At 49.4% G+C, this 20,251-nt stretch overlaps 1 protein-coding gene across 3 annotated transcripts in view; it reads right to left on the minus strand.

Moving 5' to 3' along the window:
- The window catches only part of LOC140195635 (tonsoku-like protein), a 158,328-nt gene that overhangs the window by 120,589 nt on the left and 17,488 nt on the right, over nucleotides 1-20,251 (minus strand). For all 3 annotated transcript variants that reach the window (XM_072254311.1, XM_072254310.1, XM_072254312.1), the window contains exons 2-5: nucleotides 19,696-19,791; nucleotides 17,406-17,548; nucleotides 12,605-12,788; nucleotides 10,300-10,441 (exon numbers count right to left, since the gene is read on the minus strand). In XM_072254311.1, the coding sequence (XP_072110412.1) occupies nucleotides 10,300-10,441; nucleotides 12,605-12,788; nucleotides 17,406-17,548; nucleotides 19,696-19,791 (565 nt within the window). The remainder of the gene's footprint in view (nucleotides 1-10,299; nucleotides 10,442-12,604; nucleotides 12,789-17,405; nucleotides 17,549-19,695; nucleotides 19,792-20,251) is intronic.

Below are 20,251 nucleotides of genomic sequence, written 5' to 3' on the forward strand. Positions count from 1 at the left end.
AATCAGAGAGGACAGGAAAATTTTTAATTGGGGAAGGGCAAATTATGAGGCTATAAGGCTAGAACTTGCGGGTGTGAATCGGGATGACGTTTTTGCAGGGAAATGTACTATGGACATGTGGTTGATGTTTAGAGATCTCTTGCGGGATGTAAGGGATAAATTTGTCCCGGTGAGGAAGATAAAGAATGGTAGGGTGAAGGAACCATGGGTGACAAGTGAGGTGGAAAATCTAGTCAGGTGGAAGAAGGCAGCATACATGAGGTTTAGGAAGCAAGGATCAGATGGGTCTATTGAGGAATATAGGGAAGCAAGAAAGGAGCTTAAGAAGGGGCTGAGAAGAGCAAGAAGGGGGCATGAGAAGGCCTTGGCAATTAGGGTAAAGGAAAACCCCAAGGCATTCTTCAATTATGTGAAGAAAAAAAGGATGACAGGAGTGAAGGTAGGACTGATTAGAGATAAAGGTGGGAAGATATGCCTGGAGGCTGTGGAAGTGAGCGAGTTCCTCAATGAATACTTCTCTTCGGTATTCACCAATGAGAGGGAACTTGATGACAGTGAGGACAATATGAGTGAGGTTGATGTTCTGGAGCATGTTGATATTAAGGGAGAGGAGGTGTTGGAGTTGTTAAAATACATTAGGACGGATAAGTCCCTGGGGCCTGACGGAATATTCCCCAGGCTGCTCGACGGGGCGAGGGAAGAGATTGCTGAGCCTCTGGCTAGGATCTTTATGTCCTCGTTGTCCACGGGAATGGTACCGGAGGATTGGAGGGAGGCGAATGTTGTCCCCTTGTTCAAAAAAGGAAGTAGGGATAGTCCGGGTAATTATAGACCAGTGAGCCTTACGTCTGTGGTGGGAAAGCTGTTGGAAAAGATTCTTAGAGATAGGATCTATGGGCATTTAGAGAATCATGTTCTCATCAGGGACAGTCAGCATGTCTTTGTGAAGGGCAGATCACGTCTAACAAGCCTGATAGAGTTCTTCGAGGAGGTGATGAGGGTAGTGCAGTGGATGTGATCTATATGGATTTTAGTAAGGTATTTGACAAGGTTCCACACGGTAGGCTTATTCAGAAAGTCCGAAGGCATGGGATCCAGGGAAGTTTGGCCAGGTAGATTCAGAATTGGCTTGCCTGCAGAAGGCAGGGGGTCATAGTGGAGGGAGTACATTCCGATTGGAGGATTGTGACTAGTGGTGTCCCATAAGAATCTGTTCTGGGACCTCTACTTTTCGTGATTTTCATTAATGACCTGGATGTGGGGGTAGAAGGGTGGGTTGGCAACTTTGCAGACGACACAGAGGTTGGTGGTGTTGTAGATAGTGTAGAGGAATGTCAAAGATTGCAAAGAGACATTGATAGGATGCAGAAGTGGGCTGAGAAGTGGCAGATGCAGTTCAACCCAGAGAAGTGTGAGGTGGTACACTTTGGTACACTTTGGAAGGACAAACTCCAAGGCAGAGTACAAAGTAAATGGCAGGATACTTGGTAGTGTGGAGGAGCAGAGGGATCTGGGGGTACATGTCCACAGATCCCTGAAAGTTGCCTCACAGGTGGATAGGGTAGTTAAGAAAGCTTATGGGGTGTTAGCTTTCATAAGTCAAGGGATAGAGTTTAAGAGTCGCGATGTAATGATGCAGCTCTATAAAACTCTGGTTAGGCCATACTTGGAGTACTGTGTCCAGTTCTGGTCGCCTCACTTTTGGAAGGACGTGGAAGCATTGGAACGGGTACAGATGAGATTTACGAGGATGCTGCCTGGTTTAGAAAGTATGCATTATGATCAGAGATTAAGGGAGCTAGGGCTTTACTCTTTGGAGAGAAGGAGGATGAGAGGAGACATGATAGAGGTGTACAAGATAATAAGAGGAATAGATAGAGTGGATAGCCAGCGCCTCTTCCCCAGGGCACCACTGCTCAATACAAGAGGACATGGCCTTAAGGTAAGGGGTGGGAAGTTCAGTGGGGATATTAGAGGAAGGTTTTTTACTCAGAGAGTGGTTGGTGCGTGGACTGCACTGCCTGAGTCAGTGGTGGAGGCAGATACACTAGTGAAGTTTAAGAGACTACTAGACAGGTATATGGAGGAATTTAAGGTGGGGGGTTATATGGGAGGCAGGGTTTGAGGGTCGGCACAACATTGTGGGCCGAAGGGCCTGTACTGTGCTGTACTATTCTATGTTCTAGCCTTATAGTTTTCTGGATTCATATCATTACCTAATTTTTTGAACCTTTCGTAAGCTCTTCTTTTCTTCTTGACAAGATTTACAACAGCCTTTGTACACCCCGGATCTTGTACCCTACCATCCTTTACCTGTCTCATTGGAACGTACCCCCACGCAAATATCCCCTGAACATTTGCCACATTTCTTCGGTATGTTTCCCTGAGAACATCTGTTTCCAATTTATGCTTCCAAGTTCCTGCCTGATAGGTTCATATTTCCCCTTACTCTAATTGAACATTTCCCTAACTTGCCTGTTTCTATCCCTCTCCAATGCTGTGGTAAAGGAGATAGAATTGTGATCACTATCTCCAAAATGCTCTCTCACTGAGAGACCTGACACCTGACCAGGTTCATTTCCCAATACCAGATCAAGTACAGCCTCTCCTCTTGTAGGCTTATCTACATATTGTGTCAAGAAACCTTCCTGAACACACCTAACAAACGCCACCCCATCTAAACCCCTCATTCTAGGGAGATGCCAATCAATATTTGGGAAATTAAAATCTCCCACCACAACAACCCTGTTATTATTACACCTATCCAGGATCTGTCTCCCTATCTGCTCCTCGATGTCCCAGTTGCTATTGGGTGGTCTATAAAAAATACCCAGTGGAGTTATTGACCCCTTCCTATTCCTAACTTCCACCCACAGAGACTCTGTAGACAACCCCTCCATGACTTCCTCCTTTTCTGCAGCCGTGACATTATCTCTGATCAACAGTGCCACGCCCCCACCTCTTTTGCTTCCCTCCCTGTCCTTTCTGAAACATCTAAAGCCTAGCACTTGAAGTAGCCATTCCTGCCCCTGCACTATCCAAATCTCTGTAATGGCCACAACATCATAGCTCCAAGTGCCAAACGGCGCTCTAAGCTCATCCACTTTATTCATGATACTTCTCGCTTTAAAATAGACACATCTCAAACCATCGGTCTGAGGTCGTCCCTTCTCTATCACCTGCCTATTCTCCCTTTTGCACTGTCTTCAAACTTCCTCTATTTGTGAGCCAACCTCCCTTTCCTCCGTCATTTCAGTTTGGTTCCCACCCTCCCAGCAATTCTAGTTTAAACTCTCCCCTATAGCCTTTGCAAACCTCCCTGCCTGGATATTGGTCCCCCTGGGGTTCAAGTGCAACCCGTCCTTTTTGTACCGGTCGCACCTGTCCCAGAAGAGGTCCCAATGATCCAGAAATCTGAATCCCTGCCTCCTGCTCCAATCTCTCAGCCACCCATTTATCCTCCACCTCATTCTATTCCTATACTCACTGTCACGTGGCACAGGCGGTAATCCTGAGATTACTACCTTTATGGTCCTGCTTCTCAACTTCCTTCCTAACTCCCTGCAGTCTTTTTTCAGGACCTCCTCCCTTTTCCTACCAATGTTGTTGGTACCAATATGTACCACGACCTCTGGCTGTTCACCTTCCCACTTCAGGATATGGTGGACGTGATCAGAAACATCCCAAACTCTGCCACCTGGGAGGCAAACTACCATCTGCATTTCTTTCCCGCGTCCACAGAATCGCCTGTCTGACCCCCTAACTATTGAGTCCCCTATCACTACTGCCATCCTCTTCCTTTCCCTACCCTTCTGAGCCACAGGGCCGGACTCCAGATAGGCTGTCCCCCCCCACAGTACTCAAACAGGAGTACTTATTGTTAAGTTGGACAGCCACAGGGGTACTCTCTAGTACCTACTTCTTGCCCTTCCCTCTCCTGACTGTTACCCACTTATCAGTCTCCCCAGGCCCCGGTGTGACTACCTGCCTGTAGCTCTTCTCTATCACCTCCTCACTCTCCCTGACCAGACGAAGGTCATCGAGCTGCATCTCCAGTTCCCTAGTGTGGTCCCTAAGGAGCTGCAGCTCGACGCACCTGGGCAGATGTGGCCGTCCAGGAGGCTGGGAGTATATTTTAATCAGGGTGTCAAAGGTTATGGGGAGAAGGCAGGAGAATGGGGTGAGGGATAATAAACCAGCCAGGATGGAATAGCAGAGCAGATTCGATGAGCCGACTGCTCCCGAGTCTTATGGTCTGATACAGACCCATAGCTCCTGAAAGTGGCGTCTCAGAGATACAGGGTCACAAAAGAGTTGTTGGCCTATTGGTCTTCATAAATCAAAGTACTAAGTACAGGAATTGAAGTTGTATTAGACTTTGGTGAGGCCAAATTTGGGGTTTTGTGTGTAGATTTGATCACCTACCTACGGGAAAGTTATCAATAAGATTGAAATTGTACGGGGAAAATCTACAAGGACCTTGCCAGGACTGGGGGACCTGAGTTAGAGGGAGAGACTGAACAGGTGAGGAGTTTATTCCCTGGAGTGCTGGAGAATGAGGGGAGATTTGATGGAGGTATACAAAATTATGATGGGTATAGATAGGGTAAATGCAAGCAGGCTTGTTCCACTGAGACTGGGTGAGATCAGAACTAAAAGTCATGGGCTCAGGGTGAAAGGTGAAATGTTTAGGGGGAACATGAGGGGAAACTCCTTCACACAGTGGGTGGTGGAGTGGAATGAGCTGCCAGAGGAAGTGGTAGATGTGGGTTCAATTTCAACATTTTAAAAGAAAATTGGATGATTACACGGAGTGAGGGGAATGGAGGGATATGGCCTGGGTGCAGGTCGATAGGACTAGCCAGAACAGTTTAAAAGTAGGGCTCATTTCTGTGCTGCAGTGACGCAGAGTGTGGTAACTTCAACTTTGAAAAAGGCACACATGACAAATTCATGCCCAAAGAAACACTTTATCTCAAACGTCAAAACTGTTATGTACATACAGAGGCTTTCACAACCCGTCCGGCCAATATACAAAGCACACCGGAAGTGAAAAGAATGGAAGTAAAATCCCCCATTATCCTAATTAGTATTAACTTACTTCTAATTATGCCCACGTTACAACACTGGGTTTACCCAAGTACCTTTTCGGTTCCGACTGTGTTTAAATTCCTCAAGCAGGGAGGCGGTCAAAGTGCCAAGGCACCGGGGAGAAGGCTTCAGTAATGAGGCAGATTAAGATACATGTATATTCGGGTAAGGTCTTTCAGCTTTCACTCAGTGCAGTGGGGTTAAAATAAGATTACTTCATTTGTCAATTTCACATTTCTGGCTGTCAGTAACTCTGAGGATCTACCCTGGGTCCAACGTATTGATGCAGCTACCAAGAAGGCACAACGGTGGCGATATTTCATTAGGAGTTTGAGGACGTTTGGTATGTCACCAAAGGCAACTGGCAAATTCCTACAGACGTACCACGGAGAGTATTCTAGCTGGTTATATCAGCGTCTGGAATGGAGGGGTCACTCCACAGGAATGGAGAAAGCAGCAGGAAGTTGTAAACTCAGCCAGCTCTTTCATGGGACTGGCCTCCCCAGCATCCAGGACACCTTCAAAAGGCGATGCCTCAAATGAGGGGCATCTGTCATTGATGGCCCCATCTCCCAGGACAGGCCCTCTTCTCATTGCTACCATTAGGGTGAAGGTACAGGAGCCTGAAGACACACACTCAATGATTCAGGAACAGCTTCTTCCCCTCCACTATCTGACTTTTTCTCATTTTCCACTACTTACTTAATTGAACCTTTTTAATATATACAGTGCCTATAAAAGGTACTCACCACCCTTGTAAGTTTTCATGTTTTATTGTTTTACAACATTGAATCACAGTGGATTTAATTCGGCTTTTTAACACTGATCAGTAGAAAAAAGATTCTTTCATGAAAACAGACTCTACAAAGTGATCTAAATTAATTACAAATATAGAACAAAAATAATTGATTATGTAAGTATTCACCCCCTTTAATACGACACACTAAATCATCACTGGTGTAGCCAATTGGTTTTAGAAGTCACCTAGATAGTTAAATGGAGATCACCGTGTGCAGTCAAGGTGTTTCAATTGATTGTATTAAAAATACGCCTGTGTCTGGAAGGTCCAACTGCTGGTGAGTCAGTATCCTGGCAAAAACTACACCATGTAGACAAAAGAACATTCCAAGCAACTCCACAAAAAGGCTCTTGAAAAGCACATGTCAGGAGATGGATACAAGAAAACTTCCAAGTCACTGAATATCCCCTGGAGTACAGTTAAGTCAATAATCAGGAAATGGAAAGAATATGGCACAGCTGTAAATCTGCCTAGAGCAGGCAGTCCTCAAAATCAGAGTGATCATGCAAGAAGGGGACTAGTGAGGGAGGCCACCAAGAGACCTGTGACAACTCTGGAGGAGCTACAAGCTTCAGTGGCTGAGATGGGAGACTGTGCATACAACTTTTGCCTGGGTGCTTCACCAATCATAGCTTTATAGGGAAGTGGCAAAGAGGACGCCACTGTTGATTAAAAACTCACATGAAATCCTGGCTAGAGTTTGCCAGAAGGCATGTGGGAGACTCTGAAGTCAGATGGAAGAAGATTTTGTGGTCTGATGAAACCTAAATTGAGCTTTTTGGCCATCAGATTAAATGCACATGCTCAAAACACACCATCCCTACCGTGAAGCACGGTGGTGGTCACATCATGCTTGTGGGGATGCTTCACTGCAGCAGGACCTGGAAGGCTTGTGAAGGTGGAGGGTAAAATGAATGCAGCAAAATACAGGGAAATCCTGGAGGAAAACTTGATGCAGTCTACGAGGGAACTCTACTTGGGAGAAGATTTGTTTTCCAGCAAGCCCATGATTAGCCAGGGCATCAAAGGGTATGGGGAGAAAGCAGTGGAGTGGGGATGACTGGAAGAATTGGATCAGCCCATGATTGAATGGCGGAGCAGACTCGATGGGCCGAATGGCCTACTTCTGCTCCTTTATCTTATGGTCTTGTAGAACTAGAGGTCATGGGTTAAGGGTGAACGGTGAAATGTTTAAGGGGACCCTGAGGGGAAACTTCTTCGCTCCTCCGGTGGTGAGAGCGTGGGACGAGCTGTCAGTGGAAGTGGTAGATGCGGGTCCAATTTCAATATTTATGAGAAGTTTGGATAGGTACGTGGACGGGAGGGCGCTGGAGAGCTGCCATCCAGGTGCAGCCCCATGGGACAAAGCAGAATAACACCTGGGCACGGACTAGATGTGCCGAATGGTCTCTTTCTGTACTGTAATTCTTTGAATAAACACTAGAGATTCTGCAGATGCTGGAAATCCAAAGCCACACACACACACACAGAGCATACTGGAGGAACTCAGCAAGTCAGGCAGCATCTATGGAGAGGAATAAACAGTTGACATTTTGGGCTGTGGTCTTTCTTCAGGCCTGGAAAGGAATGGGGAAGATCCCAGAATAAGGCGGGTTGGGGAGGGGGATGATGTAGGAAGCTGGGAGGTGACTGGTGGGAACGGTCACGAGCTGGACGAGTAGGTTAGGAAGGAGGAGGGACACCTGGGGGAGGTGACAGGCAGGTGAGGAGAAGAGGTAAGAGGCCAGACTGAGGAATTGAAGAAGAGGGAAGGAGGGTGGAATTATCAGAAGTTGCAGAAATCCACTTTCATGCCACCTATTTAACTCGATGAATATGTGGCGGGGGTGGAAATTCAGACCGGAGGACAACTGGAATCCCTCAGGGCAGAGGAACCTGTAAGAGAGGGAGGGGTTGCACACGAACTGGAGGGGGACCGATACCCTGGCAGGCAGGTTTGCTGGTGCTCGGAGACACAAGAGCAGAATTAGGCCATTTGGCATCAAGTCCGTTCCGTCATTTGGTCATGACTAACTTATTCACTCTCCCAATTCGACTAAGCCCCGAACAGTTCAAAGGACATTCATACAGCAATAGGGGGTGGGGGGAGAGGGAGGGTGAGAAGAGGGAGGTAAAGGAGAGGGAAGTGAGAGGGGTATGGAGGGCAAGGAGGGGAAGAGGGAGGTGAAGGGGAGGAGGGAGAAGGAGGTGAAGGAGGGGAGGGAGAGGGAGGTGAAGGAGGGGGAGAGAGGGAGGTGAAGGAGAGGGGAAGAGGGAGGTGAAGGAGGGGGGGAGAGGGAGGTGAAGGAGGGGGGAGAGAGGGAGGTGAAGGAGGGGGGAGAGGGAGGTGAAGGAGAGGGGGAGAGGGAAGTGAAGGAGGGGGGAGAGGGAGGTGAAGGAGAGGGGAGAGGGAGGTGAAGGAGAGGGGGAGAGGGAGGTGAAGGAGAGGGGGAGAGGGAGGTGAAGGAGAGGGGGGAGAGGGAGGTGAGGGAGAGGGGGGAGAGGGAGGTGAGGGAGAGGGGGGAGAAGGAGGTGAAGGAGAGGGAGGTGGGGGAGAGGGAGGTGCAGGAGAGGGGGAGAGGGAGGTGAGGGAGAGGGGGGAGAGGGAGGTGAGGGAGAGGGGGAGAGGGAGGTGAGGGAGAGGGGGAGAGGGAGGTGAAGGAGAGGGGGAGAGGGAGGTGAAGGAGAGGGGGGAGAGGGAGGTGAGGGAGAGGGGGGAGAGGGAGGTGAGGGAGAGGGGGGAGAAGGAGGTGAAGGAGAGGGAGGTGGGGGAGAGGGAGGTGCAGGAGAGGGGGAGAGGGAGGTGAGGGAGAGGGGGGAGAGGGAGGTGAGGGAGAGGGAGGTGCAGGAGAGGGGGAGAGGGAGGTGAGGGAGAGGGGGAGAGGGAGGTGAAGGAGGGGGGAGAGGGAGGTGAAGGAGAGCGGGAGAGGGAGGTGAAGGAGAGGGAGAGGGAGGTGGTGAAGGGGAGAGAGGGAGGTGAAGGAGGGGGAGAGGGAGGTGAAGGAGGGGGAGAGGGAGGTGAAGGAGGGGGGGAGAGGGAGGTGAAGGAGGGGGGAGAGGGAGGTGAAGGAGGGGGGAGAGGGAGGTGAAGGAGGGGGGAGAGGGAGGTGAAGGAGAGGGAGGTGAAGGAGGGGGGGGAGGGAGGTGAAGGAGAGGGAGGTGAAGGAGGGGGAGAGGGAGGTGAAGGAGGGGGAGAGGGAGGTGAAGGAGGGGGGGAGAGGAAGGAGGGGGGGAGAGGGAGGTGAAGGAGGGGGGGAGAGGGAGGTGAAGGAGGGGGGAGAGGGAGGTGAAGGAGGGGGAGAGGGAGGTGAAGGGGGGAGAGGGAGGTGAAGGAGGGGGGAGAGGGAGGTGAAGGAGGGGGGAGAGGGAGGTGAAGGAGGGGGGAGAGGGAGGTGAAGGAGAGGGAGAGGGAGGTGAAGGAGGGAGAGGGAGGTGAAGGAGGGGGAGAGGGAGGTGAAGGAGGGGGGGAGAGGGAGGTGAAGGAGGGGGGGAGAGGGAGGTGAAGGAGGGGGGGAGAGGGAGGTGAAGGAGGGGGGGGAGAGGGAGGTGAAGGAGGGGGGGAGAGGGAGGTGAAGGAGGGGGGAGAGGGAGGTGAAGGAGGGGGAGAGGGAGGTGAAGGAGGGGGAGAGGGAGGTGAAGGGGGGGAGAGGGAGGTGAAGGAGGGGGGGAGAGGGAGGTGAAGGAGAGCGGGAGAGGGAGGTGAAGGAGAGCGGGAGAGGGAGGTGAAGGAGAGGGAGAGGGAGGTGAAGGAGGGAGAGGGAGGTGAAGGAGGGGGAGAGGGAGGTGAAGGAGGGGGAGAGGGAGGTGAAGGAGGGGGGGGAGAGGGAGGTGAAGGAGGGGGGGAGAGGGAGGTGAAGGAGGGGGGGAGAGGGAGGTGAAGGAGGGGGGGAGAGGGAGGTGAAGGAGGGGGGAGAGGGAGGTGAAGGAGGGGGGAGAGGGAGGTGAAGGAGGGGGGAGAGGGAGGTGAAGGAGGGGGGGAGAGGGAGGTGAAGGGGGGAGAGGGAGGTGAAGGGGGGGGGGAGAGGGAGGTGAAGGGGGGAGAGGGAGGTGAAGGAGGGGGGAGAGGGAGGTGAAGGAGGGGGGGAGAGGGAGGTGAAGGAGGGGGGGAGAGGGAGGTGAAGGAGGGGGGGAGAGGGAGGTGAAGGAGGGGGGGAGAGGGAGGTGAAGGAGAGGGAGGTGAAGGAGAGGGAGGTGAAGGAGGGGGAGGTGAAGGAGGGGGAGGTGAAGGAGGGGGGGAGAGGGAGGTGAAGGAGAGGGAGGTGAAGGAGGGGGGAGAGGGAGGTGAAGGAGGGGGGAGAGGGAGGTGAAGGAGGGGGGGAGAGGGAGGTGAAGGGGGGGAGAGGGAGGTGAAGGGGGGGGGTTGGGAGAGATGGGGAGAGGACCGCGGGTGCCGGATAGCTCATACTCACTCGGCAATGGAGAGGCAGTAGTGCAGGACCTCGAGGCTGTCCTCCCGCCTCTGGAGGAGGTTGTACACAATGCCAAGGTTCAGGTACAAAGCCACCCGCATCTTCTTCAGCTCCAGCGCCGACACTCTGTGCCTGACGGAACCTGTTCGGGGTCAGACACTGGGTGAGAGTCTACCTGGGACAGGGCAGGTGAGGGGGGCACTCCCTGCCATTCCACTTCATGTCCATCACTCACCGATCCCACAGCATCAGCCCACGGGATGAGTCGAGCGAAGGAGAGCCCGTGGGAGGGGGGTTTCACACTGAGGTTTGTGGAGGAGCAGGAGGGTGGGGAAAGAGTGAGGTAGGTTGGGGGGAGAAATGGGTTGGGAGGGATTGGTGAGTGGGGTTGATGGAGGGGGTGAGAAGGAGGAGGGAGACCAGGGGCGTAGTGCTAGCCGGAACACCTCCAGCACCTCTTTAAGAAAAAAGACGATTAATTAGGTGCCGCCCAGGGTGATTTGAGTATCTCAGAAACTGCTGATCTCCTGGGATTTTTTTGCACAACAGACTCTGGAGTTTACAAAGAATGCTGCCAAAAACAAAAAACATCCAGCAAATGGATTTAACAAGATGTTTTCACTCACAGAAAAGCCAAGATTTATTTTTGTTTTAATTAGCTTGTTTATTTCAGCTTTTTCCTTCAAGAAGTGCCGGACGCGCTCCAGCTAGCATGGCGCCCCCGAGGGAGAGGGCTGGTAGTGAAGTGAGGAGGGGGAAAGTGAGGGTCTGGGGATGGAGACCAGAAGACAGAGGAACAGAATTAGGCCATTCGACCCATCAAGTCTGCTCCACCATTCCACCAAGGCTGATAGAGGGATAGTATCCCTCTCAACTCCATTCACCTGCCTTCTCCCCGTGACCACTGACACCATGACTTGTTAAGCACCTATCAACCTCCACTTTAAATAGACCCACTGAGGAGAGCGGTAGTACAAAGGGATCTGGCAGTACAGGTATGTAATTTGCTGAAAGTAGCATCACAGGTAGGTAGATCCGTAAAGAAAGCTTTTGACACGTTGCCCTTCATAAATCAATGCACTGAGTACTGGGATGTTATGTTAAAGTTCTATAAGACTTTGGTGAGGCCAAATTGGGGGTATTGTGTGCAGTTTTGGTCACCTACCTACAGGAAAGATGTAAACAAGGATGAAAGAGTACAGAGAAAATCTGCAAGGAGTTGCTGGGTTTGGAGGATCTGAGTAATTAGGAAAAATTGAATAGGTTAGGACTTTATTCCTTAGAGCGTCAAAGATTGAGATGAGATTTGACAGAAGTATATAGAATTATGAGGGGTGTAAATTGGGTAAACACAAGCAGGCTTTTTCCACTGAGGTTGGGTGGGACTACAACCAGAGTCATGGGTTAAGGGTGAAAGGGAAACAGTTTAAGGGGAACATGAGGGGAAACTTCTTCCCTCTAAGGGTCGTGAGAGTGTGGAACGAGTTGTCAGCACAAGTGGTACACGTGAGCTCGATTTGAATGTCTCAGCGAAGTTTGGACAGGCACATGGATGGGAGGGGTATGTAGGGCTGTGGTCCCGGTGCAGGTCGATGGGAGTCGGCAGTCTAAGTGGTTTTGGCATGGACTAGATGGGCCGAAGGACCTGTTTCTGTGCTGTACTTTTCTATGACTCCATGGCTTGGCCTGCCCAGCCATCAGTGGCAATTTCTCCACAGATTAAAGAAACTCCTCCTTATCTGTACTAAATGGACATCTCTCTATTCTAAGGTGGTGCCCTCTGGGCCTAGACTCCACCACCATGGGAAACATCCTCTCCACATCCACTCTGTCTGGACCTTCCAACATTCAAAAGGTTTCAATGAAATTCCCCCTTCATTCTTCTAACCTCCAACGAGTACAGGCCCAGAGCCATCAAACACTCCTCATACGTTAGCCCTTTTATTCCCGGAATAATTCTTGTGAGCTGCCTCTAGACCTTCTCCAATGCCAGCACATCGTTACTTAGTTAGGGGGCCCAAAGCTGCCACAATACCTCAAGTGTGGTCTGACCAATGCCTTGTAAAGCCTTTGCATTAAATCCCTATGAGTGGAGGGAGGGGAGGGCGGATGATTGGGGCTATCACCTTCTCCTTGCTCAGGCTCTTTTTGCCCCTTCCCCAGTCGATGTCCCTCCTCTTTCCCACCACCTTACCAATAGGAAGGCTGCCTCGCTGCAGCCGACCAGCCAATGGGAGCTCAGTTCATGCACCAGCCCCGCCTCCCACCCTGCCGCCAAGCCAATGAGAGTGCTCATCCCGCGGACCTTCCAGCTTCTCCCTCAGCACCGTCTGGCTCCTCTCAAACGCTCGCAAAGCCTCCTGCAGGCTCTCATCCGATTGGCTGCTGTGGGGCCTGAGCATATGCGCCCGTCCAATTTGCATCCATGCCCGCTGTTCATCGACGTGACTGGCGATCGACTGGGCCAATTGCAAATACTGCTGGTAGTGCTGGAGGAGTGAGACAAGGAGACGTCATTACAAGTTGATCAGAGCCACGATGGCTACAATAAGGCCTGAATGGTTAAACCTGCTGCAGCCTCGGTCTCCTGTACTGTAATGCCCCATCACACAGTCATACAGCAGGGAGACAGCCCGTCTGTTTCATGTTGACCAAGTCGTCTCCCAGCTTCCAGTGTCATCTCCTGTCCCAACCCACCCACCTTCCCCTCACCTGGTCACACCTATTAGCTGCCAGCTTACATCCTTCTGCCTCCCCCTCCTGGTTTCTTCCCTTTCCTTTCCAGTCCCGATGAAGGGTCTCGGCTTGAAATGTCAGCTGTTCATCCCCCTCCATAGATGCCGCCTGACCTGCTGAGCTCCTCCAGCATTTCGTGTGCGTTGCTCTGGATTTCCGGCATCGGCAGAATACCTGGTTTTTAAAAGGAGTTGCGTGGGCAAATCTTTGCTTTACATGGGGCGGTGGGTGCCTAGGGGCTGTCAGGGGAGAAGTCACGGTCATCCACTGCAACCAAGCAAGTTCCCAGTTTGTGACAACCATTTGTACCACTGGACCTAGGCCTCCGAGGTTAAGAGAGTGGAACTGTCCCAGTTTCTGCACCTTAAAAACTCTCCCATAGAGGTCCCTCTCATTCTTGGATATGACAGCAAACAACCGGATGGACACATGGATATGCAGGGAAAGGAGGGATTTGGATCCATAAGTCCAGAAGACATAGGAGCAGAATTAGGTCATTTGACCCATAAGTCTGCTCCGTAATTTCATCGTAACTGATCCAATTTTCCTTTTGGCCCCAATTTCCAGTATCCTTTCCTTCTACCAGTATCCTTTCATGCACTGACCAAGAATCTATCAACCTCTGCCTTAAATATTAGCCTCCACAGCAGTCTATGGCAATGAATTCCACAGATTCACCACTCTCTGGCTAAAGAAATTCCTCCTCATCTCTGTTCTAAAAGGAAACTCCTCTATTCTGAGGCTGTCCTCTGGTCTTAGACACTCCTACCATAGGAAACATCCTCTCTACATCCACTCTATTAAAGCCTTTCACCATTCAATGAGGTCACCCCTCATTCTTCTCAATTCCAGTGAATACAGGCCCAGAGCCATCAAACACTCTTCATACAACAAGCCACTCAATCCTGGAATCATTTTCATGAACCTCCTTTCAACCCTCTCCAGTTTCAGCACATCCTTTCGAAGATAAGAGGCCCAAACCTGCTCACAATACTCCAAGTGAGGCTTCACCAGAAGTTTTATAAAGCCTCAACATTAAATTCTTGCTGTTATATTCTCGTCCTCTTGAAATGAAAGCTAATATCGCATTTGCCTTCCTCACTACACACTCGAACTGCAAATTAACCTTTAGGGAATCCTGCACTCCCAAGTCCCTTGGTGCTTCAGTTTTTTTTGTATTTTCTTTCCATTTAGAAAATGATCAACCCTTTCATTTCTTCTACCAAAGTGCATGACCATACACTTCTCAACACTATTCTATCTGCCACTTCTTTGCCCATTCTCCTAATCTGTATAAGACCTTCAAATCACTCTCTACATCCTCAAAACTACCTGCCCCTCCACCTATCTTCATATTGTATGCAAACTTGGCCATAAAGCCATCAATTCCATCATCCAAATCATTAACACATAACGTGAAAAGAATCAGTTGCAACACGGACCCCTGTGGAACACCACTAGTCACCGGCCGGCAGCCAGCAAAGGCTTCATTTATCCCACTCGTTGCCTTCCCCTGCCAATCAGCCACCGCTTTATACTTGCTAGGATCTTTCCTGTAATACCAGGGGCTCATAGCTTGTTAAGCAGCCTCATGTGTGGCACCTTGTCAAAGGTCTTCTGAAAATCCAAGTACACATCAACTGATTCTCCTTTGTCTATCCTGTTTGTTATTTCTTCAAAGAATTCCAACAGATTTGTCAGGCAAGATTTTCCCTGGAGGAAACCATGCTGACTACGGCCTATTTTATCATGGGCCTCTATGTACCCTGAGACCTCATCCTTAATAATCGACTCTAACATCTTCCTAACCACTGAAGTCAGACTAACTGGCCTGTAGTTTCCTTTCTTGTTCCACTCTCCCTTCTTGAAGATTGGAGTGACATTTGTAATTTTCCAGTCTTCTGGAACCATTCCAGAATCTACTGATTCTTGAAAGATCATTACTAATACCTCCATGATCTCTTCAGTCACCTCTTTTAGAACCTTGGGGTGTACATCATCTGATCCAGATGGCTTATCTACCTTCAGACTTTTCAGCTTCCCAGCAACCTTCTCTCTAGTTATGGTAATTTCACACATTTCATGACCCCTGACACCTGGAACTTCCACCATACTGCTAATATCTCCCATAGTGAAGACTGATTGAAAATACTTATTCAGTTCATCTGTCATTTTGTTGTCCCCCATTACTACCTCTCCAGCATCGTTTTCCAGCAGTCCGATATCCATTCTCGCCTCTCTTTAACACTTGATGTATCTGAAGAAACTTTGGTATCCTCTTCAATATTATTGGCTAGCTTACATTCGTATTCCATCTTTACCTTCTTAATGACTTTTTTAGTTGCCTTCTGTGGGTTTTTAAAAGCTCTCCAATCCCCTAACTTCCCACTAATCTTTGCTCTATTTTGTGCCCTCTTTTATATTGGCTTTGAATTCTCTTGTTAGTCATGGTTGTGTTATCTTGCCTTTAGAATAACTTCCTCTTTGGGATGTATATATCCCATGCCTACTAAAATTGCTTCCAGAAATTCCAGCCATTGTTGCTCTGCCGTCATCCCTGCCAGTGTTCTTTTCCAATCAATTCTGCCCAACTCCTCTCCCACGCCTCTGTAATTCCCTTTACTCCACAGTAATACTGATACATCTGACTTTAGCTTCTCCTTCTCCAACTTTAGGGTAAATTTGATCATACTATAAACAATTACCCCTAAGGGTTCTTTTACCTTAAGCTTTCTAATCAATTCTGGCTCATTGCACATCACTCAATCCAGAATAGCTGATCCCCCAGTGGGCTCAACCATGAGCTGCTCTAAAAAGCCATCTCATTGGCATTCTAGAAATTCCCCCTCTTGGAATTCAGCACCAATCTGATTTTCCCAATCTACCTGCATATTGAAATACCCCATGACTATTGTAATATTTTCCTGTTGACATGCATTTTCTATCTCCCATGTCCTTAATACTGTTTGGGTGTCTGTATACAACTCCCATCAGGATCTTTTTAGTCATAGTCATACTTTATTGATCCCTGGGAAATTGGTTTTCGTTACAGTTGCACCATAAATAATAAATAGTAATAAAACCATAAATAGTTGAATAGTAATATGTAAATTATGCCAGGAAATAAGTCCAGGACCAGCCTATTAGCTCAGGGTGTCTGACCCTCCAAGGAAGGAGTTGTAAAGTTTGATGGCCACAGGCAGGAATGACTTCCTATGACGCTCTGTGTTGTATCTCGGTGGAATGAGTCTCTGGCTGAATGTACTCCTGTGCCCACCCAGTACATTATGTATTGGATGGGAGACATTGTCCAAGATGGCATGCAACTTGGACAGCATCCTCTTTTCAGACACCACTGTCTGAGAGTCCAGTTCCATCCCCACAACATCACTGGCCTTACGAATGAGTTTGTTGATTCTGTTAGTGTCTGCTACCCTCAGCCTGCTGCCCCAGCACACTACAGCAAACATGATAGCACTGGCCACCACAGAATCGTAGAACATCCTCAGCATCGTCCGGCAGATGTTAAAGAACCTCAGTCTCCTCAGGAAATAGAGACGGCTCTGACCCTTCTTGTAGACAGCCTCAGTATTCTTTGACCAGTCCAGTTTATTGTCAATTCGTATCCCCAGGTATTTGTAATCCTCCACCATGTCCACACTGACCTCCTAGATGGAAACAGAGGTCACCTGTACCTTAGCTCTCCTCAGGTCTACCACCAGCTCCTTACTCTTACATTTATCCTTACATTTCCTTAGCTTTATCCTTAACGATTCAACACCTTCTGACCCCACGTCTCCTTTTTCTCTTGATTTAGTTTTATTTTTTACCAACGGAGCAATGCCTTGCTGCCTATCCTTTTGATACAATTTTTATCCTTGGACATGAAGCTTTCAGTCATGATTCTACAACATCATGCCTGCCAATCTGTAACTGTGCAGGAAGTTCATCTACCTTATTCCGTATTCTGCGTGCAATCAGTACCACTCCTTCAGTGCTATACTCACCCTTTTCGGTTTTGTCCACTTTTTGCAACTCACCCCGTTGATGCAATTTTGCCCCATCAACAGCCTCTCCTCACTACACACTGCCTCCGTTTGTAAACCAGGAACCTCATCTTCAGCACTACCATCGCCTGCCCTGCGATACTTGTATGGATCGAGTGCAGGCAGAAGGGATAGAGTTTAATTTGGCATCACAGACAGCACACACATTGTGGGCCAAAAGGCTTGTTTCCGTGCTACATTGTGACCTCACTAGTCTCACCAAAGTAACAATAATGCTGAGACATACCCTGGCCCTCTTCACTCTCCACCCTCACTCCTCACCCGACAGTTCCCTCACCCTTGATCTCCAAGGCCCAACATTACCTTCAGTGATAAATCACAGCTCTTCAACTCCAGGTAACAGTCACCAATCAGACGATGGGTGGTGGCACGGCCAATCACATCACTCCGAGTCACCAGCACTTTCAGCTCCTGCTCGTACTCCTGAATGGCAGCCTGGAACTGACCTATGGGAGAGAGAGAAACACAGAGTTAATAGATTGTAGGACATAGGAGCAGAATTAGGCCTCTTGATCCATCAAGTCTGCTCTACTATTCCATCATGGCTGATTTATTATCCCTCTCAACCCCACTGTCCTGCCTTCTTCCCCGTAACCTTTGACTTATCAAGAACTTATCAACCTCCGCTTTGAACAGTTTACAAACTTGGCCCAAAATGTCGACTGTTTATTCCCCAACACAACTGAGTTCCTCTGGGCACATTTTGTCAAGAGTAAAGGAAAATAGATTGCAGTTTTATGAAACTCTAGTTAGCCTGCATCTGGAGGTTTGCACACAGTTCTGGTCACTCCACTATAGGAAGGATGTCGAGGCTTTGGAGAGGGTGCAGAAGATGCCTACCAGGATGTCTCCTGGATTACAGGGTACGTGCTATAACCAGAGGGTGGACAACCTTGGGCTGTTCTCTCTGGAGCAGTAGAGGCTGAGTGAGATCTGATAGAGGTTTATAAGATTATGAGAGGCAGAGATGCAGAGAATCTGTTTCACGGGGTAGAAATATCAAATAGATAAGGCCAGAGGGGGAAAGTTGAACGGAGAAGTGAGGGGTGAGATTTTCTACACAGAGAGTGGTGAGTGCCTGGAAGGCACTGCCAGGGGTGCTGGTAGAAGGGGATACGATAGAGGTTTTAAGAAGCTCTTAGATAGGCATATGACTGTGCAGAGAATGGAGAGATTTGGACATTGCATAAGTAGAAGGATCAGTATCAGTAACAGAAGGATCTTGGAAAACAGGTCCATAATCCCTTGAAGGTGGTGCCACAGGTAGACAGGGTTGCAAAGGAAAGATCTGGCACATTGGCCTTCATAAATCAGTGTATTGAGTACAGAAGATGAGATGTTATGTTGAAGTTGTATTAGACATTTGTGAGGCCTAATTTGGAGCATTGTCTGCAGTTTTGGTCACCGACCTACAGGAAAAATGTAAACAAGGTTGAAGGAATACAGAGAAAATTTACAAGGATGTTGCCAGGTCTGGAGGATTTGAGTTATATGGAAAGATTGAATAGGTTAGGACTTTATTCCTTAGAACACAGAAGATGAAGGGAGATTTAATAGAGGTGTACAAAATTATGAGAGGTGGAGAAAGGGTGGGACTACAACTAGGGTAATGGGTTAAAGGTGAAAGGTGAAAAGTCGATGGGGAACATGGAAGGGAACTTCTTCAGTCAGGGGTCATGAGAGTGTGGAATGAGCTGTCAGCACGTGGTGGACGAGAGCTTGATTTCAATGGCTGAGAGAAGTTTGGTACATGGATAGCAGGAGAAAGGACTATGACCCCATTACAGTCAATGAGAGAAGGCAGTTTAAATGGGTTGACATGGACTAGATGGGCCGAGGAGCATGTTTCTGTGCTGTATGTCGCTATGACTATATTAAGTGGTATTGCACAACATGGAGGGCAGAACAGCCTGTTCCTCTCTTGTATTGTTCTGAGAGTGGGGGGGGGGAGAGAGGGGGGGAGAGGAGGAGGAGGAAGAGGAGGAGGAGGGGGAAGAGGAGGGGGACAGAGAGAGAGACTGACTGTTTGTGAGTCTGGAAGAGTATCTGAGTTTGTGAGAGTGTCCGACTCTGTGGGCGAGTCTGAGAGACTGGGGGCGTGTCCGATACTCTGAGAGAGAATCTACAGATTCTGTATACTGTATATCCTACAATGTTGGTGTCAGAAAGTGTGGTACATGTGTGAGTGGCTCCCACAAAATCCTCAGATTGTGTTGGTTGTTAACATCACTGTATGTTTCCATGTGTGTGAGAGAGATAAATAAATAAGCAATCTATATCGTGTAGACTGGATATACATTAGTAACTCTATTTATCCATATGCTATCTATACACTGTGGAAAAATAGTGTGGTACTCACTCACTACCCCTCCCACAGTAGGGTGCTCCCTCACCATACCCCTCAGTAAGGGTGCTCCCTCACTGCCCATCCCACAGTGTGACATTCCTACGCCACCCCTCCCAGAATGGGGCAACTCCTCACTGCCCCCCACAGTGGGGCACATACTGACAGTCCCCCCCCCCCCACAGTACTTACTGACCCCCCCCCCACAGTGGGGCACATACTGACCACCCCCCCACCACAGGAGCTCACCAGTCTTCATCAATATCTGCCCAAGCTGGTGGCAGATGCTGGCCAGTCTCTTCGCCTTGTTTGCTCTCTGAGCCGTGGCCTTGGCTCTCTGTAGCTCTGCGGGGATGGAAAAGGAGATCAGGGGGAAGGCTTGGACAGATTGTAGTGAGGCTCTGCCTCGAATACTGTGTACAACTGTCAGAGAGCGGGGGCTACAGAGACGGGAGGGGGGTTACAGAGACGGGAGGGGGGGTTACTGAGACGGGAGGGAGGGGGTTACAGAGACGGGAGGGAGGGGTTACAGAGACGAGAAGGAGGGGGTTACAGGGATGGGAGGGAGGGGGTTACTGAGATGGAAGGGAGGGGGTTACAGAGACGGGAGGGGGGGTTACTGAGATGGTGAGGGAGGGGTTGCAGAGACAGGAGGGAGGGGGTTACAGAGACAGGAGGGAGGGGTTTACAGAGACAGGAGGGAGGGGGTTACAGAGACGGTGAGGGAGGGGTTTACAGGGACAGTAACCGAGGGGTTTACAGAGACGGGAGGGAAGGGGTTACAGGGATGGGAGGAAAGGGGTTA

Source organism: Mobula birostris, chromosome 3 (genome assembly GCF_030028105.1).
Source record: "Mobula birostris isolate sMobBir1 chromosome 3, sMobBir1.hap1, whole genome shotgun sequence".
Classification (NCBI taxonomy): Eukaryota; Metazoa; Chordata; class Chondrichthyes; order Myliobatiformes; family Myliobatidae; genus Mobula; species Mobula birostris.